This window comes from Cololabis saira, chromosome 10 (assembly GCF_033807715.1).
Source record: "Cololabis saira isolate AMF1-May2022 chromosome 10, fColSai1.1, whole genome shotgun sequence".
NCBI classification, from domain to species: Eukaryota; Metazoa; Chordata; class Actinopteri; order Beloniformes; family Belonidae; genus Cololabis; species Cololabis saira.
Genome location: NC_084596.1, coordinates 14957402 through 14983723, shown reverse-complemented (window position 1 = coordinate 14983723; position 26322 = coordinate 14957402). Strand labels below are relative to the sequence as shown.

The following is a 26322-nucleotide window of genomic DNA, read 5'->3' as shown; positions in this document are numbered from 1 at the left end:
AAAATGTGTAACTTAAAGCCAAAATTAAATTGATGCTCCGCACGCCAATCAAAATGGGGGCAGTATAGTTGTGGAAAGTGAGAAAACGCACAGCCCGGTCGGTTGTTTGTCCTCAGTAGTGGCGCTCAGAGGCAGTTTCTTCTGACCTAGTTGGTTCTGCCGCCTCAAAATCAAAGTCAAATCCAAAGAAACCACAGTAATCCTTTATTTCAAGAAGGATTTAGGATGGCGGGCCAGGCTAGCTGTACTGCGTATCACCAATAATTATTACTCCAGTGCAATGAAAGACATTGAAAGGAATCTGATATGACCCTTATATCCAGTCAGATATCTTGAAGTTGCAAAAGAGAATATTTTAATAATCCATAGATCAGCAAAAATATTTGCATTGCAGAGATGTATCTATGTAAAGATGATCCAACCAGAGGCTGCGATCCCCCACCCTCTCGCAGTGTCGTGTTTCTCACTCATGTGTCCTGCCACATATGCAGGTTAAGTGCTTCCAGGTTTTCTCTCCGCTGAATAAACCCAGTTCTGCTGAAATGCCTCCCACAAAGAGAAGAATAAGTCCAGACTCAAATGTTCTGTTTTATCTGAGATAAAAACATCTACGAGCTGCTCGAGGGGCTCCAAATTAGATTTCGCTTTTGGTTTTGGCTCGGTTTGTGTTGGACTGAGATTCTGCTGCTCCAGTGAGAAGCACATTTGTTTTATGAGGTTGTATAATGGAGCTTTTAAAGAGAGAAATTCTGCTCTTTGAGGCTATATCCAAGCAGCTTTACAGTAAAATCCAAAATATAGTTACAAAAAAAGCGAAAAATATTTGTTTTCTTTACTGAATATTCTTTGCATTGGTGTTACATGATTGATCGGTATTGATATGATTGATGTAAGATGCTGATGTAGAGTCTCAGTCAGTCACGTCATGGTAAACCTCAAAGGTTTGTGTCAAGGCAACTGGATTTCCTCGTCTTGGTTCTTGAAGACATTTCAATTCATTTCAGAAATACTTTATTGATCAGAGACATCGAGAAACCTTGTCAACTCATGCTGCAAGTCAGTGACCGTCCTGTCAGTCCTGACGGTCGTTTGTGTCTAAGTTGTTTACCCGGTTTTGGTCACATGATTAGGCGTAAATGGTTGCAGAACCGTCTGGTTTGGAGATTCAAGGCTGCTGGATGAATTCAACCGGAGGCCTCCTCTGTCTCATATTAGCTTTCCCCTGTTGATAGAGATGTTTTATTTATGTGTTCGTTGTCCTCAGAAAAGCGTTCCTCATCCCAGAGATGAATCTGTGTTGTGTCATGTGTTTGTGGACTTTTAGTTTAGGTTTAAAGTGTAAAAAAACATCAACTTAAACATTCAGAAGCAGTATGATCACTGGGCATTTTTCTTTTTTGTTGTGGCTTTCAAAAGAAAACTGGCAAAATGATAAAACTTTGCTCGAGAAGTTTAAAAAAAGTATTTGGAGTTGAGATGTATGATGCAAGATTTTAGTTTTCAAGAAAATTACATGATTGAACTGAGATTGAACTGTGAGTTGGTATGAAATGGTCTAGCTGTCTATTGGGTTTTAACTCGTGAGAAAAATATTTAAATATAGTCCTAGCAGAATATTTAAATGAAGCACACATAAAATTGCGCAGAGCATCTAAAAATGTACACTTCCAAGCAAATCATGTCAATATTTTCTGGTTTAAGAGTTGTTGTTAAGTTGTGGCTGTTTAAACAGATGAATATAGCAGGTCCCACTGCACTTTTACTGTGTGTTTTATATTATTTGTCATTCAAAAAATCCATTAAGAGATTTAATTATGCACTCGTGTTGTATTGTATACAACTGAAGGGCTTCATGGTTTTAGACATACAGTCATGATCTGTTGTAATCATGTACCGTATTGTGATTAGATACATATGACATATGTCCTATTGTTCACTTTTTTTTTACCTGAAATGAACAAAAAGAAAAAGATTATTTTAGACCTGACTGTTCCTCCCTGGGGGACATCAAATATCCCCTGTTTTCAGTCTTCTCAGTGTACTTTTCTTGACTCAGCTTGAAGGACCTGGGTCTGGAGCGATTCCATCTGGGCATGCTGTTCACCAGGATTTTCATCCCCACCTCCTTCCTGCTGATGTGCATTCTCCACATGCACTATTTCCACGAAAGCTTTCTGAAGCTCACCGACCTGCAGGCTGTCGTTGCGAAAGAGCAAAGCACTATCTACAGGTGAGACACGTGCCGTTTTCCCTTCTGAACAAAAATCCCCTTGAACTTCCCTTTTCTTTTGTATTTGCCTTGTTTCCGTTCGTTCCAGTGTTCAAAAACTTTGAGAGGTTCTTTGGTGACATGATTCTGTGGAAAATAGTGACGATTGAAAAAGAAAAACAAACAGACAATTTCTGCCACTTAAGAGCAGCAATAAATGCATGTTAGATGACACTGAGTTGAAAACATTTGTCTGTTGCATCACACCGTCTGCCAGCCTGGCCAGCCATCCCATTTATTTTCCTGTTTGATATAAAGTCTGGCTCCTCTGGATTCAACTCTGATTTCCAACAGTCCCAGTAGATGCAGACGAAACTGCCTGTGGATGTTACTGTACAGGCATACAACCAGTGGTGTAAAGTAACAAAGTACAAGTACTTCGTTATTGTACTTAAGTAAGATTTTTGAGAATTTGTACTTTTATTGATACTTTCATTTTTCTGTACTTTTACTTTTACTTCGTTACATTTTCAAGGAAAAAATCGTACTTTTAATCCGCTATATATAAAATTGGACACGTCGTTACTCGCTACAAATTAAAGTCTTACATTAAATGAAAATGTAATAATATCACCATTATTTAGAGTTGTAAGCAAATTCTTGGATTCTTCATTTCTTTGCAATCCTTTTGAAAATAATTTTGTACTTTGAATTTTGTACTTTGTACTTTGTACTTTTTACTTTTTACTTTTGTACTTAAGTACATTTTACACCATGTACTTTTGGTACTTTATTATATTTAATTTGAGGTACTTTTATACTTTTACTTAAGTAATTTTCTTAATGGGCACTTTTTACTTTTACTTAAGTAATTTTCAAGCAGAAAATTTGTACTTTTACTTAAGTACAATATTTTTGTACTTTTTCCACCTCTGCATACAACCGGCCAGAGAAATATCCAGCCAGTTATTTCCAATTCTTAGTCATTTTGAATAGTGGCTCTTGTGCATGAGTCATCACAAAAATCCCACCAAATCTGTTGACATTGGTCCGGTACGTTCTGTACCGGTGGAAATGGCTATGAATGGGAGGAGAACCAGACCAAATTCTGGTAGTGAAAGGTTACAGTATGGCTGGCCAGACTGGCTCTGTTGACACCAGTTAAAATCACACGTCTGTCCTCGTTCTGCTGCGTCATGCAGCTCATAACATCAACATTTCACCCTCTTTGTTTTTCTTTGCTCTGTTGGTGTGGATCTGTCACTGTTTCACTACCATGTGCTCAGCTCAGCATCTTCTCTCTGACCTGCTGCCATGTCTCCTCTGCCGCCCTTCTCTCACAGCCACACTAAGGTCAATGGCCGTGTCTATTTAATCATGAATAGGTGGGTATGTGCTCGCTTTCTGTGGCATCCATCACGTCCCCGTTCACCTCTGAGTCTCAGCGTCTTAGTTCCTGTTGAAATACTTCCTTCTCTCCAACCCTCCTTGTTAATTTGGTTTTTGACAAAGATGATTCACTGCATATACAGTTTTTTATATATATATATATTTTACTCCCGGACTTGAGGTATTTTTACATGACATGTCTTTTTTCAGGTTTGTTCCTTTTAAGTTTTGCCCTGTTGCTTTTCGGTGCCCTTTTCAAATAAAATCCTTCTACTTCTGACAGAAAAATTGATTTCCACGCATGTTTGAAACAGCAAGAACTTGTTCTTTCCTTTCAGTACCTTTCCAAAGAGCCGCACCCTGTCTGTGCCCTGAACCCCTAAAAATGACCCCGTCCTTAAGAAGCTTGTCTCCACCAAACCGCTGGACTACTGTGCCCAGTTTTTATGCATTTCAATGAATCTCTGTGGATAATTTGATTTTTTTATTTATTTTTCTTACACTTGATCTCCTCTTCGTTGTTTATCTTGACTTCTATGTGACTTTATTGTTCTGAGCAGCATCAAAGAAAAAATTCCCACCCCGCAGAGCAAGTAAGTGTGACCACTGGACAGCACAATGCTTGCTTTGATTATGCAGCCGGTCCATGTAAGCCAAACCCGAACTCTGACCGCACTCCATTGCCTGAGAAGACTTTTGAAAAGACTTTTACTGCTTCCTTTTAGCTCCCGTTTATCTGCTGCAAGAAGAAAGTGATTAATAGAAATAAAATAAGAGATTGTCTAAAAGAATGCGGAACGAATGTGCACTGCCTTTCGATTACAATGCCTGATGAAATGCTGTCCTGTTCGGTTACCAGCGAGAACTCTTGAATCCCGTCTGAACCTTTGCATCAGAGCCTCGACCACGTGAATGAACCTGATCAGTATTTATATATTTATGAGGACCGCTTTCAATAAGATCCAGGTTTCAGGCTAAGTAGCAAAGCTACTTGAATTAATCTTTGATCATCAAAATTACAAACTAAGATGACGTCTGTTCTGCTCCGAGTCGCTTGACTGCTATGTTTGATGTTAGCTAATTATGTGTTACTAAAGTCAGACAATCCTGCCTTCTGGTCAGTTCTGAGTAATAGTAAAAGAAACCGGTTTCAGAACCACATCAATCCAAAACCCACAAGACAAGTAACAGTAATTCCACGTTATTTATTTTATTTTATTTTTTTTATTTATTTATTTCGTGCATGGTAGTGCATAGTTTGACAATATTACAGTAGTACATTTGTACACTTCAATCTACACACCCATGACCGAAAAGGAGCAGGATGAAGACAAGTCTTATTTTACCTGCCCCTTATTCAATACCAAAACAAAAAGAACAGTCAATGTAACCAATATTTACACTAAAATATACACTTAAATAGAAACCAACCACATATATCAATAGTACTGTTTAAGTCCCAGCCTATTCATGATCATATAACTTAAATATTTTATCTTTATACATTTTTTTTAACCTAAGTAAATTTGTACATTCTTTTAAATCATTCTGTAGAGAGTTCCGCAGTTTTACTCCCACAACCGATATACACATCTGCTTGAGAGGGGTCCTTGCATACTGATGTTTGAAATTATATTTCCTTCTATAATCTATAACTTCTGGATTCGAAAAAACAAACAACTGCTGTAGATTACTTGGTAATACTTTGCTTTTTGCCCTATGCATAACTAATAATGTCTGTAACTCAACTATTTCTTTAAATTTAATAAGTCCTGAATTAATTTTATTATTCATTGTGCATCGTGTTTAATTGTTGCTCAGTTATGAACACAAAAAGACTGTCTTCTAAAAGCACAAACAATAAATACATATTTTCAGATTCTTCTTTCAGAACTTTGAAGTCTCAAGAATTGTGTCGTGAACAGCACCAGCAGACACATTTGGTCCTAATCTGGGCCACTCTTGGGGTTTGTGGTTCATTTACAGCACTAGCAAGAGCTACATGCGCCACATGTGTCCCAAAGTTCATGAACTGGGCCAGAATAGGGTTTTGGCATGTTTTTGTATGAGCCAGATGTGGCCCACTTTTTACAAGCCGGTTATGACTTGGTGTAGGAACCACGCGTGGCCTGGAGACCCAAAGTTAATGAGGAACTGGGCCAAATGGCAGAGTTTAGGCAACCACATTCGCCTCAAAATCACATGTTGGTCAAAGAAAATTGCAGATACTTTTGGCCCAAACATTTTTGTTATCGAGGCTACCTTGAAAGTACACTGGGAAAAAAAGAAGATATCCATCACTGTGAGAGCCCACTGGGAAGTGGTGGTTATGGATGTGTTTACAAAAATGTAAATCCCAACAACTGCCTGAAGAAAATACAAAAATGCTACTCGTAACATTAACAGTTAAGAAAAAAATAAAAATGAAACAGCTATGTGGGTCCTCATAAGTATATGAATACAAATTGTGCAACTGAACATGTGCACATATGTCTTACTGTGTAAAACTGCTCATGTCCTCAGACTTGTGGACCAGGATGGAAGCATGCCGGACCTCACCATGCTCAGCGCCAGCTCGGTGGACGCGTCGCTGCCCGGAGACAAGGAGAAGCTGCAGGAGAAGCTGCAGGAGGATCGGGGGAGCTGGTGCTCGGAGAAGGAGAAGGAGCAGGCCCTGGTGGTGGTGGATGACATCGACGTGACCGTTGGGAAGCCCACGGCCTTCAGCGACCACCGGCAGTCCAGCACAGAGGACAGCCACCACTGCAGCACCGGGACCGAGCCAGAGCCCAGCACCGAGCAGAGCTCAGGTATGAGCAGCACGGCAGTCACAGTAACATCCAAGATGTTGAGAAGCACTCTTTTGACTGATTTGGAATTTATTTCTTCAATTCAGTGCAAAATTATAGGTTGTTTGAAGTATCAAAAACACAAAAACTGGCTCGAGGTTTCCAAACATTTCAAATATTTGGGTCTGAACAGAGCAATACAAGTTAATTGGAGGCTGTTGAAAGTGGCCTACAAGACCGATAAAACTCCACATGGAGGTACCTGAGAAATCAGCTCGGCAACGCAGCAAATGCAACATCCTCATTTTAACTGATTTTTTTTGCTCTTTTTCACGGTGTTTATTAATATAAATTAATTCATTTAAAATGTCACTCATTTTTTTTTTTACTTAAAATGGTTTAGATTGTAATCAAAATCTTAAAATATGCAAAGGAGGTCCTGTTATGTGTGGAGGGTTATATTCTGAGTGGTGCTTGTTGAAAAGCTTTTATTGCATTTACTTAACTTGATGTTGCGTCGTAAAACAAATCTTTGCTTTAGATGTCCCACTCCTCCTCATCTCTGTACTCTCTGTGTGTGTGTGTGTATGTGTGTGTGTGTGTGTGTGGGTTTGCTGTGTTGATGGGATGGAGGAAAGCGGACATATACATAAAGTGAAGCCTCTCAATTCATCAATGCAGCAAATGAGCCCTGCACACATAAAAACATGAAACAGAGGGAAAATAAATCAGCAAAAGAGCAAAAATACATACAGATTATGTGCGAACTTTTAATCATTTCACAAATTACATTCTTCTGGCATATAGACTGAAATGGATATATATGAAATGACTATCAACCCTACCTTTAAATGAACACAGTGTCTGAATGAACTCTATTAAAGTGCTCATCTCTTTATTATTGCCATTGCTGAGGAACCCCGAAGCTTTATCAGTCACCACATACAGAAAAAAATGTCTGTGTTAATCAAAATGTCGAAGGATGCACAAACATCCAAAGCTACAACCTCCACGCTGAAAATTGTGAGTTTATATGACGACCTGGATTTTTCAGAATTACTTTATTGATCCCCGTGGGGAAAGGCCTTGTTACAGCTGCTCCTCCAGAAATGCTGAAGAAAATAAGAATGAGTACCACGGTTACTTAATTAAAGTACAAGTACAGCAAATAGTCCGATTGCTCGGGTACAGGGTTACGGCCTATCGCAGCTTTCTCTGGGTGAAAGGTAGAGGTGCAGCCTGGACAGGTCACATGTAGATAAACACACACACACACACACACACACACACACACACACACACACACACACACACACACACACACACACACACACACACACACACACACACACACCTACAGGCAAGATTACAGTCATCAGTCAACCTGACATACATATTTTAAGACTGTGGGAGGAAGTGGGAGTAAATTCCTGGTCCAAACTGCACACAGGAAGATCCTGCCAGCAGTTGAACCAGGAACCTTGTCGATATGAGGCAACAGGGCTCATCATTAAGCCATCCTGCCACCTTTGAATGAGAGTCTCAAAAGTAGAATATATTTATACAAATCCATCAAAAATACAGCTGGTTGTACATGTGGATGTCTGTCAAATTTCCTTTTCGTTGTTCTTGAAGATGTTTCACCTCCTGTCCTGAAGCCTCCATCACCCTGAATGATCATTCACAAGTCAGTCTGCATCTGTTAGCACTTTAAAATCCATTTTCTGTCCTGCTGAAAGTGAAAGACCAGCCAGTCAGCTAAACTCCAAAATGCTCTACACGTGTTTATCCTGCACACTTGGACAGGAACTGACACAGAAAAGTGTAGTTTCACTACAGCACGTAGCACTCAGACGTCAGTCTGGACCTGAGTCCGAGTTGCTCAATGAAACCGACAAAATTACAGAGAGTGATAAAAACTTTACTGGGACACAAAAACAAGAAACCACAACGATTACACGCAGCGAGCCAGCCACAGATAAATATGTGTAGTTCAGCAAGAAGCCCTGGGTTCAGCCCGGGGTCACATTCATACGTAGATAAGTAAGTCGGATATGTATCAGATGTTTCAGTCTGAACTGTCAGGATGCATCTCACTCATCGTTAATGTCACTCTTATGCGATCGATGTCACAATTCTGCACTGTCGGGATTTGAATGAATATCTGCTTTAGTCATGTCCCGGTCGATAGGAATGGGTGATATTTTACCGTTCACGATAAACCGTCAAAAAAATTCCCCATGGTAAGAATTTGTCATCTCGCGGTAAAAACGATAAATTCCCCTTGATGACGTTTTTGTGTAAAGCTGATTTATGGTTCTGCGTTAAATCCACGCACAACGTACGAGAAGGAAGGAAGGAAGGAAGGAAGGAAGGAAGGAAGGAAGGAAGGAAGGAAGGAAGGAAGGAAGGAAGGAAGGAAGGAAGGAAGGAAGGAAGGAAGGAAGGAAGGAAGGAAGGAAGGGAGGGAGGGAGGGAGGGAGGGAGGGAGGGAGGGAGGGAGGGAGGGAGGGAGGGAGGGAGGGAGGGAAGGAAGGAAGGAAGGAAGGAAGGAAGGAAGGAAGGAAGGAAGGAAGGAAGGAAGGAAGGAAGGAAGGAAGGAAGGAAGGAAGGAAGGAAGGAAGGAAGGAAGGAAGGAAGGAAGGAAGGAAGGAAGGAAGGAAGGAAGGAAGGAAGAAAGGGGAGAAGGAAAGGGGAGAAGGAAAGGGAGAAAAGGGGAAGGAAGGAAGAAGGGAAAGGAAGGAAGGAAGGAAGGAAGGAAGGAAGGAAGGAAGGAAGGAAGGAAGGAAGGAAGGAAGGAAGGAAGGAAGGAAGGAAGGAAGGAAGGAAGGAAGGAAATGAGAAAGAAAGAAAGAAAGAAAGAAAGAAAGAAAGAAAGAAAGAAAGAAAGAAAGAAAGAAAGAAAGAAAGAAAGAAAGAAAGAAAGAAAGAAAGAAAGAAAGAAAGAAAGAAAGAAAGAAAGAAAGAAAGAAAGAAAGAAAGAAAGAAAGAAAGAAAACAAACATTTGGGGGCTCCAAAGACTGAATGTGGTGATTTTTATCGTCATTTTTATCGTTATCGGGATAAATGCCGGGACGGGATTCATCCCGGGATAATTATCGTTATACATTTTTTAGTCCATACCGCCCATCCCTACCGGTCGACCATTCCTGGCTCCGACTCCTCATCCACACTCGTATCTCCTGTCTTATTTGTTTACATCTGTACACCCGACATACTGTGTTGGATGTCACTTCGTGCGGGTCACGTTGTGCAGGTCACTTCAAGACAAAAGCCTGTTCACAACAATTATAACTGACATTTAAAATTCCAGACAAAAAATAATCGCCTCTTGGCAACAAGTCAGAATTGAGCTGCAGTCTGAATGTTGCCTTCCTGTAATTCCTGTCTCGCCTGGAATTTTGTTCACCTTAATATAGAACAGTGAAACTACAGAAGCATTTTGAAATAATTCATTTTAGAGTTAAAGGTCATGCAGTGTAGTTTTTAAGAAATTCAAACCAGTCACAGTTTTCACTTGTTCTGCAGGCAAAAAAGTCATTAAGGGTGCACCATTATTTACAGCTGACACAGCACGTTAGAGGTCTGTCTGATTTCTTCAGCCGTAAGCTGCATATCTCGTAATCAGACAAATATGAAGGTTTTGCATGCAAGAGGCTGACTGGCTGAGCATATGGCATGTTTGGAGCTGAGTTCAGCTTTTATGTCACGGCATAACACGTGCGCTGGGATGTTGTGGCAGTTAACACAATCGGCCCTGGCTGCAGCGAGTCTCAGCCTGAAGGCCACAGCTCTCTGCTGCCTTTGTATAAAGCTGCCTGCGCTCACCAGCCAGGCATTAATCACTTCAAGCACAGTTGTAAAAATCAGTCATGTTGCAGATTTTTGGGTTCGGTAGATTTATTTCTATTTTTTATTTTGACACCGTTCAAGTGCTCACTTTCACACACACCCAGTTCTGCTAAGACCAAGTAGAGCCAGAGTCAGCGTAGCTGGTCTTAAATTAAAATGCAGTTAATGTACACAGAAAATAACCGTGGCCATAAAACACAGCCCTGCAGGACCTCTTGGTTTATAACGAGCTGTGGGCTTTCTCCGTGGCTATATGCTCTTTTCCAACCAACGAGGCCTCTTTTAAAGCCCTAGATAATATGGCTCCTGTACGTATACACTTATGTATACACCCACTATCACGTTATAGGTGGAGTTTCTATATCCTTTATGAGAATATAAATACAACCATTAAATCTTAATTCTTGAGCCATTAAAGCGTCGGTTTAGAGTTTGCCTTTTAATACGTATTTCAGACATGTTTAGATACACTGCATATTGGAAAAAACACATAAAAAAAACTCTTTAACAGCTCCAAATACATGTAAAATTCATGTTCTACATTTGGCATGGTTTTCCCAGGAGTTTAAATTGTATTTGTGTTGACATTTCTTCTTCTACTGCAGTACAAAGCCCCTCCTGATGCTTGACCCCCACTTCACCGAGAAGGAATGCAAAACTTCATCTACACATGTGACCTTTGTTAAAGCAAGAATAATTAGAAAAGATTTATCATCATTGTTAAAGCTGGGAGTCCTTATTTTCTCATGACACACTTCTTCTGAGTCAGAATGAAATGAATTTAATGAAATGAAATCATGCAAATCACTAAGTAAGTTTAAACAAATCTTTAAAATCAATACTCTTTATGGATACAAAATGGAAATGGACACATGAACTGACAGCCAGTGACCAAAGTGCCTTGCTCAGCTGAACCACTTTTTCTTTTCTTTTATGCTTTTCTTTTAGAAGTTCTGTGAAATGAAGAAATTGTAAAAACAGAACATTAGAAGGGGTAGGACTAGAAAAGGTTTTTGAAACTTCATCCTACACCCTTTCAAACAGGAAATATTTATCTACATATAGATTTGTGTCTTTAATTTGCTTTGTTTTGCTTATGTTTTTTTTTTTCAGGATATATACATTTTATGTATTCTGATTATTTTTTTGTTTTTGTTTTAACCTGTTTGATTAAATAATTAAATGAAAATGAAAGAAAGACGCAGCCTTTCATTTGAACGGTGCAGCTTACGTTGACCCGACCCTTCTCCCCTTTCACCTCCTACTGCAGTTGGTGTCCCTGTCAGGACTGGGTGTTGGAGGACCAAGGAGGCAGGAGTAGTTAAACAATGCTTTTGATTAAAGGTCACATATTATACAGTTTTCATTCCTTTAAAAAGCCTTGTTAGCGTGAGCAGAGCAGGCGTCGTGTGCGTTTTTATTGCACTCCTGTTTTACTGCACTGTTTTGAGCAGCCAGGTGTATTTTTTTCTTGAATAAAATGTTTTAATTTAAGATGAGACCAATTATGTTTATATTGAAGCAGGTATCATCCTTTATTCATCTTGTGTACTTTTAAAATGGCATTGCTTGTGTGAGCAGACAAAAAAACATTGCCCTTGACCCCACTACGTCTGGTCGTTCAAAACTTTTATTTATTGCTTAATCGATCCTAAATCTTTTGAAACGACAAACAACCTGAAAACTGATGTTACAGTTTTGTGTCAAATTTAAATCACCTAAAGCAGAAGATGGGACCTTTTGACCAAAAACGCCACGGACCAGGATGTCCAAAAAGCAGCTGGAAGTTGAGAAACATGTGAGAACGTGCGGGTAAATAAAAGATTGCACAACAGACGGACCGAAAAGGGAGCGAAAGAGCATTAAGACGAAAAAAGAGCCACTTTTCAAAACTGCCTTTTATCTGTACTTTTGTTTCAGTGTGACACATCTGGTCAGGTACCGTTGAAATCCCCAGATATGTTCTTATCTGCTCATTTTATTCAGGCTGCATCGAGTGTAGGTTCAAGTCTCGATCCGTGGTTTTGCTCTGCGCTCGCATTTTTTTCTTCTCTCAACTGTGAAGAAAGGCCAGTAAAACCTATGAAATCTGATTGTCTGTTTCATCTCTTTTCCTCCAGATCTGAAGAATAAGTGGCACCTGGTGGTGGACCGTCTGACAGTCCTCTTCCTCAAGTTCCTGGAGTATTTCCACAAACTGCAGCTGTTCATTTGGTGGTTGCTGGAGATCCACATCATCAAGATTGTGTCGTGCTACATCGTTATGGTCTCTGTCAGAGAGGTGAGGATTCTTGAAACTGTCGACACAAGAAAAGCAAAAGCAGATAATTCACATCAATATCTGCAGCGAAAGGGAGTCAGAGCTGCTGGATTTTTGTATTTCATTTCCTTTAATCAGTCAGCTTAGAGCAAATAATTGTACTTTTGCCCTTGAATTATCTGTTGTTTTTCTATAAGCAATCCAAAATCACAACACAAACCAAAAGCCATGAGTAAATTGATGCTACAAGGGAAGCAGGAGGAATTTCTGCTGTTTGAAATGGACTTGAAGTGAATATTGTGGAGCTGTCGTTGCAGCGGCTTTGCTGGTCTCCACAGGATGAGTTGAAATGTTATCTGTAACAATTTTAATTGGCTTCCTATGATTAGGACTAGGCCTGTGTTGAAAAAATAGATTTTCCGATTGTAAATCGATTCTCTTATTAATTCCTAAAAATCACTTCGTATGTCTAAAGATCGATTATTTTTCATCATTAGATTTTCACCAGGTGAACTTTAATCCCAGTAGTCGCGTCATTTAATTCACACATGCGCGTGGTGTGAAACTATCAAACAATGAACATGGCGTCTAAGAGCAGCGGTAGCGTTAACAAAGCGCTGGTTTTTAAAACTCCCGAACTAAATGAAATTTTCTTTGGAGAGAATGCTGGAAGAGGGGTCACTAAAAGCTGGGGACACTGCGCGCTTCTCTGCCCCTCCCGTCCCCGCTGCCCTCGTGAACAAAACAAAGAAGCGGAGAAACCAGCGCAGAAGCTACAGAACCACAGTTCACTCTGTACAGACAGCGGGCTGAGCAGGACTGTTAAGGCTGGAAATTACTTGCTGTTTGAGCCTGTGTTTGTGCTGCCATATCCGTTCGTGTCCGTTTGCACAGACAACCAGCTGCGTTAAAAAACAGACCTCGCTCGCACACCACGCGAGGAGAGCGCGTCATACTGTAATACAAAATTATGATTCCACCTACTACAGGCGTCGCCGTTAAAGTACAGGATCTTTCTTTGCACGCATCTTTCCATCTCCGGTCAACTGTGTGCTGGATAAACTTGCAGATCATTGAATCGCCAGACACGTTACACACGAATACGGACACACTCATAAACACTCTTACACACCCCCAACCGTGCACAACCAGTGTTCAGTCTTTTGGATATTTCAGCTTAAATTTCAAAATGTTATACAAGTTCACTGAAGTTCATATTATCTATATTTACTATAGCTTGTTTGGTTTCTTCTGTTCCGTACACACGGTTTGTCATGACATACCTGAAAAATGCCCGATGCTTCATGGCAAGCTGTGTGTCTGGTGACAGAATAAATTAGACAAGCTAAAATGATTTGTTTACTGCATGAGCTGTTGCAATTTCCTTCTTTTTTGCACTTTAAATGGATATTGAAAGGCCCAATTGAGTTATTTATTTTTTAGTTATTTCACAATAATTATTGTGAAATTATTATTTCACTATTTATTTTATATAATTCAGGCAACCGCTCAAAAAACATTTTTAAAAACACTAACCCACATCAATATCAGATCGAATCGGATCAAATCAAATGGGGATAATCGATTCTGAATCTTAAGAATCGGAATCGAATCGATTCTTGACATTTGAATTGATACTTGGCCCTAGTTTGCATAGTGACGTAACTGACGTTTGCATAGAGTGACTGACGTTTGCAGCGACGTAACTGACGTTTGCAGCGACGTAACTGACGTTTGCAGTGACGTAATGGACGTTAGGACACGTCCCTTCCTTTTGTATTTAAAGTTCAAAGCAAAGGTCTTTTAAAACTGGTGTGAAAAGATTGCAACACCATTTAGGGAATGAAGAAAGAAAAAGGATTGATGTGACTTTGTCTTCTTCACCGTCTCTTGTTCAGGTGTCTTTGCTCAACTACGTGTTCCTGGCGTCCTGGGCCTTCGCACTGCCCTACAGCCAGTATCGACCGCTGGCCTCCAGCGTTTGCACTGTCTGGACGTGCGTCATCATCGTGTGTAAAATGTTATACCAGCTGGATTTTGTAAACCCCGAGAAGTACAACTGCACAATGGTAAATATCATCTGTACACATACCTGTGTTATCTTTAATCACAGCTCAGTTAGTTAAAGCATCTCTAAAATGTGCTGTAAAATGAATCGTGATTAAAAGTTGCATCAATATTTTGGGTGGAATTTGGGAGTATAAACATCTTGCGTAGAAAGTTTGTATTTCATCAGCGGCGGCAACTGTTACCATGTCTGTCCACAGCCAGCAGGCTACACAGCCGAACAGGAGGAAGAATTGCGGTCGTCTGAACTGTATAATAGCAGCATGGCTGATCCAGGCAAATGGGTGGGACTGGAGAAGGAGAAGGACAAAGACCTGCTGGGCTACCTCAGGGTGAGGAGAAAAAGTCTCATGAATGAAAGCATTCCTTCTGTCCTGCCTGCAGCTCCCACTTATTATTTAGGGACAAAGTTGAATTTATAGGATGGAGAAATCCCAAACTATTAGAGCCATTTATCAAGTTTTTGTTTTTTTTACCCCGTTTGTTCAGGCTTGTAAGTTTAGCCTAATTTATGCAGCTCAAAAATATACGTATAAATTATTATATAATCCAATATCAATCAATTAACTTTATTTCTATAGCTCTTATCACAGATTAAAATCACAAAGTGCTTTACAATAAAAAGCAGAGCAGGATAAAAGAAGAAATATAAAACAAACAGAGATTAAGAACATAAAAAGAAATAAAAGAGCAAAATAAAACTGAGTTTAAAAATTGCAAAGTCAAGATTATTCAGTCAACTAAAAGCTTATCCAAATAAAAGGTTCTTCAGTTGTTCTTCACTTTTTAAAAGAGTCAGCACTGCTGGTCAAGCGTATAGAGAGAGGATTCATAGTCGAGGGGCGGTTGACTGAAATGCATGATCTCCTCTTTTCTTATACCGGGATCTTGGGACAGATAATAAGTTTTGTTCTGATGACCCGAGTGAGCGTGCTGGGGCATAAACAGTTAAAAGATCACAAATATATTTTGGGGCTTTGGCCATGAAAAGCTTTAAAAATCAGTACAATCATTTTTAAATCAAGTTGTTGCTTTACTGGCAGCCAATGTGAAGAAGATAAAAACGGGGTGATGTGGTTCCATCTCTGAGCCCCAGTTAAGAGCCTGGCTGCAGCATTGTGGACAATCTGCAGTCTCGTTAAAAACGATAAACGTTAAAACAGGTAAAAGTAAGTTCAGTCCACCTGAACTACCTCAAAAGCATCCAGACTTGAGAGCAGTTACTTAATTGTATGTTGATTTGTAGCAAGATTATTTCAGGAGCAGATCTCCCACATAACCTTCATATAAACAAATTTAAATCGATACAAGTCATTGCACCTGAAAATATGGACAGAACATTGATGAAAACATACTCTAACTAGACATGAGTTAAATAAGTACATGAAAACTCTTCATGTTGTGTAATTCCATCAGTCGAAATGGGGAGCTGTCAGGATATTTTTTAAGGACAGCGCCGACGCTATTCTGCTTTGTATTCACTCAATAAATCTAAAAAAAAAAGGACAAAATCATAACTTTTTGATTTAGTCTCTTAACACTTTGACATTTTACTTCCGTGGCCTTTTAGCAAAAAGCCAATTTGCTCCTATTTAAGATGTAAAACTATCCTCAAAATATATTTTTATTCCCTTTGGCTTAAAAAGAAACCTTGTTGAAAATGGACGCTTAAAAAGTTCAGTGTTTAAAACATCTCTCTTGAACCATCCGTGCAGAACAACCTCATGATGCTGGCTTTGTTGGCATTCGAGGTGACCATCTACCGCCACCAGGAATACTTCCGACTGAGGAACAAACTGTCGGCTCCTGCTGCCAGAATCATCTTCCACGACATCACACGCCAGCACCTGGACATCGGCATCATCTGCTTCGTCAAATACTTCATCAACTACTTCTTCTACAAGTTTGGACTTGAGGTTCAGAGTCACACAGCAGCTAAAGATGCATGTTTCATAGTGGATCTTGTCCTTCACGTGCATCCAACCTCCCTGTGCCTTCTCTCTCTCCCAGACGTGCCTGCTGCTGGTGGTCAACGTCATCGGGCAGCGTATGGACTTCTACGCCATGCTTCATGCCTTCGCCTTGATAGCCGTCATGTACAGACGTCGGAGGAAAGCCATCGCCGAGATCTGGTCCAAGTACTGCTTCTTCCTGGCCTGCATGCTCACTTTCCAGTACTTCATCTGCATCGGCATCCCGCCTGCCGCTTGTAAAGGTTTGTGCTTTCAATCAGGTGATCTTGTACTCACAGAGATTGTAGGGAGAGGGTACACAGCTGGGGGCGCTGGGTCTGTTTTTTGTATTGAAGGAGTGAGGAGTGAGACGGTTTTTCTACCGCTAAATAAGTTTTTTGTTTTTTGATCATTGTAAAGTCAACCACGGAGAATATTTATTTTGTGAAAATAAATTCTAATTATTTTGAATCTGATCTCTGCGAGTGCTTAAGCAATTTAGCGAGTCATAGACCTCCTCCTCAGACTACTTAGCTATTTAAAACATTTTTTTTTTTAAATGCAAGAGTAGACCTAACAGAGATTCAGTTCAGCTCTTTTGCGCAGCCTGGATTAAATACTGTAAATGTCAGTCCAGCTAAGTAAATAGGTGTTAATTATTTCATGATTTCTTTTATCAGTTTTTTCTTACTTTCAAATGACAATTGAACTTCAATGATAATTAAATTGATTTTTTTATGACGTTAAAACCTTGTTTCTACTTTTATTTAATGCACCAATTATTTATTTTCAGTATCGTTAAATACTGCAATCGTTTCGTCAGTTTAATAATTGTATAGCTTATTCAATGCAAGAAGTGGCATAAAATGTTCCCTGGAGACATCTGAGAAGCTGACACCAACCCCTGTTGTTAGGGCTTTTATTTTATCATTGTTTTAACCAATCAGTACTTTAGACAGACCTATCCTGTTTAAAGAAAAAGCAAAACATTAAAGGAACATTCCTACGGCTGTTATTAGATGTTTACCAGTGTAAACTAATTTAATGCAGTTGGGGAGAACAGAATCTGGAGAAATTGACCAAAGTCAGAATAAACAGCCTCTGACAAAATTCAGAAATATCATCCCACCTAAGTGATAGTGTGGACAGGATCCAAACAGACCTTGTTTTGTGTGTACAAGTACACATCAACTACCAAATGATGCAAAAACTACTGTAAAAGGACGTAAAAGAAGGAGGAGTTTGCTTCCACAGAGCTGCATTAGTTCTGGTACGACATCAGCATGATTGAGGCTTATTATTCCCCAAGCAGTAACTTCAGCTGCCGTTTTGCTGCAAACACGTTTTCTGTTCTCTGTCAAACCTGCTTCGGTTCACATCGTTTTGGTCCCTAATGAAAGTTTACGCTGTGTATCTGACCATTTGTGCAGAACAACCTCATGAGTCATGATGTTCACCGGTAGATGATCTAGAGTTGTTTTAACTCTGTTTCTTTACTCGCACATTTGGCCACTGGTTGATCCAGTTTCTGTATTAAAATGTGTTAATTCAGAAACTGTTTCCAGCTGTTTCTGAAAGTGCTCTATACATAAACCTGACGTTTTTCTGTTGTTTATATACATGTTTTGTGATTATGTTCTTCTTGCAGACTATCCCTGGAGGTTTCCACACTTAGCTACAGACTCCAACGTGATCAAGTGGCTCTACATCCCAGATTTCCACACGAAGCCCAATTCAATCTTTCTCGTTTGTAAGTTTTTTTATCTTACAGAAAAACATTAACAATAGCATTTGCAAATAGTTTGCAAACGTCTCCATTGCAAACTATTTAAAAAGGTCCCATACTGTATGTGTAGTGCCAGTTAAATTACTTATTTTTAGAATGAGTGAGCTTTTTATTAATAAACAGCTATTTATGATGGATTAAAGTGCTTTCTGTGACTATTTCAGGATAACTGTCTTAATAGAGTATAATGACTGAGACAATTACTTGTCGGAAATATTTTACTGCTGTAGTTGAAAGAATATAATTTCTACAGCAGAAGTAAAAGTTGCTTGAAATTGAAATATTCAAATGAAGTAGCTGTAATTTGTGGGAGCAGAGTAAACACGGGGGGGGGGGGGGGGGCTGTAATGCAGTTCTGAGACGTGTACATCAATTCATTCATTCACATAACTCAGCTGAGCGTCCCTTCTCTTGCTGTCCTTTCCCCCCAGATGACTTCATGTTGCTGCTCTGCGCCTCTCTCCAGAGGCAGGTCTTTGAGGACGAGAACAAGGCGGTTGTTCGCCTCATGGCCGGTGACAACGTGGAGATCTGCAGAGACCTGGACGCAGCTTCCTTCAGCGTCCACAACCCCGTACCAGACTTCATCCATTGCAGGTAATGCAGCGGAGACATTAAATTGCAGATCATCCAATTTTCAAATGATTTTCAACATTTAATTTGATTTTTAAATTAGATTGACTTAAAATAGTCCTCATACAGTCATTTAGCCGTGACTTGGCTTGGCAACCATTAGCGCAGAGGACAGCACGCTGAAATGGAACGGAAGTGAAGTAGACCGCGTAAATGATGTCTAATGAGATCAGATGTTGACAACAAAGTCAAACTGTAATGTGCTCCACACCACTGGAGCTACTGAAACTACGCCAGTCAAGATTGGTGTTGCTGAGGTTTATTTAAAGCTGTATGAAAAATGTAATTAGTTGGAAATTACAGATTTATAATCTGCTTGTTTTAACAACGAGGACAAATCTGTCTGGTTTCATTGTGCTCGTGTATATCCTTGTCGTCCATACCTATCCACTTCATGAAATTCTCTCTTGTGAAACGGTCTAGTAAGACATCAAATTCCCAGCCATTTTCACCGGTACAAAACATACCGAACAAATCACAGCAGGGTGGGGTCAGACTTTATGAAATGATTCACTCAACCAGACTAGTGCTTTGTACTGAAGAGGAAAGTAAAACCCCAATTCCAAAAACATTGGGTTACTGTGTAAAATGTAAATAAAGAAAGAATGCAAAGATATGCATAAATGCACATTTTATTCATATTAAATGTTGAAACTGAGATACTTTGTGGAAAATATTTGGTTATTTTCAATTGATGGGGGCAACACATCTCAAAAAAGTTACAACAAGCCGAAATGTACTTGTGTGTAGCGTCCTCTCTTCTTTTAACAGCTGTAAACATCTGGAAAGTGAAGAGACCAGTTGCTGTAGTTTCAGCAGAGGAACGTTGTTTCAGTCTTTTCTGATGAAGGATTCTAGCTGCTCAACATTTCTGGATGGTTGTTGCCAGATTTCTTTTTCTATCATTAGGTGCAAAATGTTCTGTGTATCAGGGAAAGTTCTGGACTGCAGGCTCTTCTCCTGTGAAGCCATGCTGTTGTGATGGATGCAGTCTGTGGTTTGGCATTGTCTTGCTGAAATATGCAACGCCTTCCCTGAAAGTTGGCAGGATGGCACCACATGTTGTTCCAAAACCGCTATGCACCTTTCAGCATTGATGGAGCCTTCCCAGATGTGTAAGCTGTCCATACCAGAGGCACCAATGCAACTTCACACCATCACTTTTAAGTTAAGCGTTGATAACAAGCTGTCTGCAAGACACGCCATCCATAGTTTCCAAAAAGCTTCTGAAGCTCGTGAGCATCCAGTTTTGACTTTCAGCAAAACGATTCCTCCTGATTGTATGAATCTTTTTTATGATATTCATTGTAGATGGCAGGATCCTCAAACTCAGTATGTTTTACATTATATTTAGACACTTTTATCCAAAGTGAAATGAAATCAAGCCATAGACACAAGTTTTTACAATTTTATCTTGAGGAACATTTTCCTGAAATTGTTCCACAATTTTCTTTGAGGAATGTTTGTGCAGGCTGGTTAACCTCTGCCTGTATGTACATCTCAGAGACGCTGCCTCTCTGAAATGCTCCTTTTACATCCAGACATGTAACTGACCTGCGGCCAGTTATCACAATTAGTTGTCCAATGCTCTTCCAGTGGATTTTCTATTTTGCCAGCTACTTCTCCAGTGTTTTGTTGCTCTCATTTCAACTTTCTTTTTTTTTTCATCATCATCATTTAAGTGTCTAAATCTGATACGTTGTTTATGCTCTATTTAGATTTTGCACAATTTTGTCCCAATTTTTTGAGAATTAGGGCCGTAACTAGGATGGCTGTCCTCCCCCAAGGCCAAAGCTCCCATCACACTTTTTTAGTAACTTTTTCACCACGCTCCGCCTCCCAACCAAGTTTCCAGAAATTCATTGCTTCTTCTTTCTAATCTGAAAAATGATCAGGAACAGAAGAAGAGCTGTATTCTGGGTCGAGTAGTATTTAAAAACCCAATCTGTCTGTTGCAGGTACCATATTCATTAAGTTAAGGTGTTTCCTGGTTGTTGTTCTTTTGCAAGTGAGTCTGAACAACAGAAGCATTGTACTCTGCAAAAACTCAGACAAGTACATTATTTTGCACAACTTCAAGGAATTCTGACACTTGTATGGTATATACAGCACTTATTGGTGTTTGTAATGGTCAGTTGGCTTCTCCTCAGGTGATGATTTAAAAAGGCAAAAGGAAGCAAAAACCTAGACTACACCGAGGTTGTACATTTTTGCCACCAATTGAAAATTATCACAGTTTATCACAGACTGTAGAGATTAAAAGATGCTTTCAGGGATACAGACACAGACACTGTGGTGACAAATGGCTCCACATTCAAATGCCCCCCCCCAAAAAAAACAACCACACCATACTGTGTCCTTCTGTCTCCAATTACATCAGCAAGCTGTAGGAAGAGACCAAGGCTATTCGTACATCCCACTCTCTTTTTGTAGCTGAGCACCTTATAGTCCAAACAAAAACTAACTGTGTTGTTGTACTTGGCTGCTAACAGTAGAAATCATAAGTGGGGTGGAGGTCAAGAGAAACAATCTCTTATTCTGAATAAATAATGGCAGGGTGAAAAAAACTGCCAGGGCACCAGCTCATGTCACTCTCTTAGCGGAAGATGCTATAAAAAAAAACCCACCGTGTAAATATAATGCTGAGTTTTTGTTCAATATTCAGATGAAGCGCTGGAGACTGACTTTGCACATGAAAAAGAGTAAACAGAGGATTTTCAGTGGCAGAGACAGCAGGAGCATCCTGACCTGTCCGCAGTCATTGATTATGTGCTCTTCACATTCCACTGTTTTGATGCGCAAAGTGGACAAGTCTTTTATTAACGCACTCTGTGTCCATCAACAAGCCTTAGTAGAGAGAGAGAGGGAGGGAGAGAGCTGCACAGCCCGTCTGTCCACGACGCAGCAGCTCTGCACTTATTCCATCGTTTCACTCCAGGATCAAATTACGGATTCTGGGTGGGGGAGAAAAATCCATAATCCACAAAAACACTCTGTCCGTCACTCTGCGACTCAGACGCTTTTGCCCTGTACTCTAACTCAATAAATAGCTTTTAAGTACGGAAAAGGTATTTTCTCCCCCTGATGAAGAAGGACACTCACTCATCCGCTCCGGCCCATCAAAACGCACCGTCCGACCCAAACCCACTTCATCAGAGCTGCTTCCCAAACAGAGCCGGAGCTGTTGTTGTTGCGGTCACATGCCCGGCATGTGAATGCGTGTTGCGTCCGTGTTTTTCACTCCATACATCACATTAATGGCCTCTTACACGGTAAACACGGGATGCGTACACATGCTCTTAACATGTCAGACACACGGGAGATAAAGCAGAGTACCTGCGCGGAGTGACAGCATCAGGTTACCGCGCTGCTTCCCACTCATTGATCAGACTCTTACAGGCGGCGCCTCACTCTAAGTGATACACTGAAGGGGATTGATGAGCAGAGTTTACGTGCAGCAACAGGAGGAACTAAAATGCAGTTTTGACATTTATTACTGTGGATTGATTCTAAATCTAAAAATGCCTGATTTTTTATAATAAAGTGTGTGTGTGTGTGCGTGTGCGTGTGCGTGTGCGTGTGCGTGTGCGTGTGTGTGTGTGTGTGTACTCCAAATCATGTGACAAACTGCAAATAAAACCAGGTGAAGCAGTTTGGAGCATGTAAAGCTGAGAACCCTGAAACCATTCAGGCAAGTGCACTTGCTCGTGCGTCTGTCATCTACAAAAATTGATAATAAAATAAAATAAAAAATAATATTGTGTAAAGAAATATGAAAGAGGCTCTTACATTAGACTGGAATGGATTCACATGTTTAAATATCATAAAACACAGCAGCTGCAAACTCTTTTATCACATTGCTGTGACTTTTTCAGACATAAATAAAAGTTAAACATCCACTTTAAAGGTGAATGTATACAAAAGACGCACATGGCTTCAAAACATGTGCTACTCCCAATATCTTAACCGATAACACTTTGGAGCAGTGAGATTTGGGATCAAGCTTCTGCTGGTCTTCTGGTTAGAATCAGACCATTTTTGTTCAACTTTCTGCAAACTGACATTCTTGCCTCAAACTTTACGGTCTGTTCTTCTACATCTACCTGTCACTCAACTGTATGTTTCTCTGTCATGTTTGAGCGACGATGGCTGAGGTTGCAGTGTATTTGGTTTTGTTGCCATTGAGCAAAAGGGCTTATGTGTTCGTTTGTGCTTTACAAACATAAATGTTGTGCATCAGTTCTGAAATATAATTATTTTTCTTCTCTTATGGAGTATTCATTTTATGATGGTTGGCCTAAAGCTCTGGACATGATCGGAATTTCCCATATTTCCTAGATATACTGAGGAACATTTCGGAGAATTTCATATGTTTCAAAGGCTTTTGTTGGCAAATAACTGGATGTAATGTAATGTACTTTATTTATATAGCACTTTACAACAGCCTTTCGGTGTGCCAAAGTGCTTTACAGCAAGTAATAGATAAAAAGGAGGATAAATAAGAACAATCAACCACAATAATAAAACAAAATCTAATAAGATACAATTTCATCACACTACTGGGTGTTAAAAGCCATCTTAAATAGGTGGGTCCTTAGCATAGATTTTAAAATGCCAAGCTCAGAAATAAGCCAGATATCCATTTCTGGGTCAAATCCTGACATGATAGTGATTTATTGTTGCCGTGTTAGTGGTCAAGGTTGAGCAGAATCTGTCCTTTTTTGCTTGTCCATCCATTTTTCTGAAAATTGACCCCAGGCTGTCGATGGGATGATGATCTTGGGAACAAGAATTTTAACCCAATGCATGAAGCTTTGTCAGAGAAAATAACCTTGCACACATATATGAATTCTTTACCGAATTAAAGGTTTTGAAACTACTTACAAATATTGCACCACGGAAACGTGAAAAAATTGATGCAACAACGCATCTGCTGCAGGGGTGATATGTTTGCAAGCTCATGGAAATGTATGACCTTATCTTTAAAAGATAAAATAGCCAAAATAATTGTGCGTGTGTGCAGACTTAACGGGGACATATTATGGCATTTAATGTATATTTTAAACAGGCCTTGAATGTCTTAAAAACAATCTAAAGCTTGTTTTTTCTACATAAATCAGAAATTCAGCCTGTGGGCCATGTCTCTAGTTTTACCGCTTCTAAAGCCTTTCTCTGTGCTTCATTCTAAGGGGAGGCGAGGCTATGATAATGAGGCTCTGTGCTGATTGGCTGCTTGAATGACGTGTAGGAGCGGAGGAGAATAAGCCTCGCTCCGGGCTGAAGAGCCGGCTCCGTACACAAAGCGTGTCCCATGTGAGAAGCTTCTGCGACAAAATCAATTCCATTGCTTTATTTTTTTTTGTATTGGACTGTCCTAACTGGCCGCGAGTTTAACAGTTTCAGTGTGGACAGAGAGCGTCCGATGTCACGCAGCTCAACGCGATAGTCGGACGCTCGCATTCAGTTACACGGTTTAAACTGATCTTAAAGCCTGAATTACGGTTCTGCGTTAAATCGACGTAGGCTCTGCGTTGGTGTAACGCGGAACCAAAAATCAGCCTTTAGTCACCTCGTCTTAAAGGAAGATTTAATTGAATTCTAAACAGGTACACCACAGTTCTTTACTCCAATTCCTCAAGACAAAAAAAAAAAAAAAAAAAAAAACGTCACTTACCACTGACTCGTGTGCAGTTTCCGGGTCCGTGCTGTTGCTACTGATCCTTTTATGAGGGTAAATGTCGATGCAAAAACTGTCCCTCGCTGTGGAAGCAGTCACCGCTTCTAAACAATGGCGGAGCTCCAGCCGGCGGAGTTGGTTGTGGGCGTGGTTTCAGCAGCGGAGGCCGAACCTCTGCGCCTATGGTGACGTCACCATAGGCGCAGATTCTGAACGGCTCGTAGAAGTCACATGACACTGGAAGATTCAGCCGGGCGGGGTGTACAGACCCTGCAGAATTTGGTTGCTTTTCATCTTCTCTGTGTTGGCAGGGTGAGGAGAGACCACTTTATATATGTTAAAACAAGAAAAAACGTGTTTTTCATAATAAGTCCCCTTTAAGTGTCCCGTGATGACACATCATACGTGCTGGAGCTATGGTCCAGTTTCATCCCAGTAATCTCCTTCCATGTTTTTATCATCTGCAGGTCCTACCTGGACATGCTGAAGGTGATCATGTTTAGCTACCTGTTCTGGTTCGTCCTCACCATCATCTTTATCACCGGGACCACACGTATCAGCATCTTCTGCATGGGCTACCTGGTGGCCTGCTTCTACTTCCTGCTGTTTGGAGGAGAGCTGCTGCTGAAGCCAATCAAAAAGATTCTCCACTACTGGGACTTCCTGATCGCCTACAACATCTTTGTAATAACAATGAAGAACATTTTGTCAGTGAGTTAACAGTTTTATTAACTGCTATATTTGCAGTTCTACATGGAAAAAAAAGAGCCAAATCTTTTAAACCTTTGCCTTGATTTCTCCACATGATTTAAAAACACTTTTGACTCAGACTTATTTGACATACAGGTCATATGACACCACCTTGTGATGTCAGAAATGATTGCATTTCGTTGCTGGTTAAAGTTCAGGTGACTTGCAGCCTGTGAGTATGAAATAAAGCAAACCTGTCTGCAGATCCTGGCCTGCGGCTACATCACCTCTCTGGTGAAGAACCACTGCTGGTTAATCCAGTTGTTCAGTCTGGCGTGCACCATCAAGGGTTACAACACAACCGCCACTCAGACAGGTGAGGCAACACATCGTGGTGGAAATTATAAGCTGCGCTAGAGGAGATGGAGAAGGTGTGGTTGATCTGCAGGTTGTGTGTCTACAAGTACTTCACATTAAACCCAGACAGTTTTTTATTTAGTTCTGCATCTTTCAGTCCACTTTAGCAATAACAGTGAAATGGTGATAAGTTTTCCACGTAATGCTCAAACTTGTGTTAAACTTGTTAAGGCTCCACGTGTGAACTGCCCAAAGATGAGGCGGGGATCATCTGGGACAGCATCTGCTTCGCCTTCCTGCTGCTGCAGAGACGGGTCTTCATGAGCTACTACTTCCTCCACGTGGTGGCGGATATCAGAGCGTCGCAGATCCTCGCCTCCAGGTGCTCCACACTGATATCATATTTTACATAACATTAACATGTAGCAGACCATTTTATTCAATGCGACTTACAACAGCTGGGTAGAGTAGCCAAAAATTGTACTCAAGTAAAAGTACTGTTACTTCAGAATAATATGACTCAAGTAGAAGTAAAAAGTAGTCATCCAAATAATTACTTGAGTAAAAGTAAAAAAGTACTTGGTGAAAAAACTACTCAAGTACTGAGTAACTGTTGAGTAATGTCTGATTTATGTTTTTTAACACAACCATTCAAACAGA

The 26322-nt window shown here is 40.2% G+C and overlaps 1 protein-coding gene across 1 annotated transcript in view; it reads left to right on the top strand.

Annotated features, from left to right (window-relative positions):
• The window catches only part of LOC133452461 (piezo-type mechanosensitive ion channel component 2), a 117864-nt gene that overhangs the window by 62402 nt on the left and 29140 nt on the right, over positions 1-26322 (top strand). Inside the window, 14 exon segments of the mRNA XM_061731784.1 lie at positions 2057-2230; positions 3553-3594; positions 4159-4191; positions 6122-6408; positions 12361-12521; positions 14399-14569; positions 14768-14899; positions 16283-16483; positions 16578-16782; positions 18168-18269; positions 18737-18902; positions 25083-25326; positions 25570-25681; positions 25894-26044. Coding sequence (XP_061587768.1) covers positions 2057-2230; positions 3553-3594; positions 4159-4191; positions 6122-6408; positions 12361-12521; positions 14399-14569; positions 14768-14899; positions 16283-16483; positions 16578-16782; positions 18168-18269; positions 18737-18902; positions 25083-25326; positions 25570-25681; positions 25894-26044 — 2181 coding nt within the window.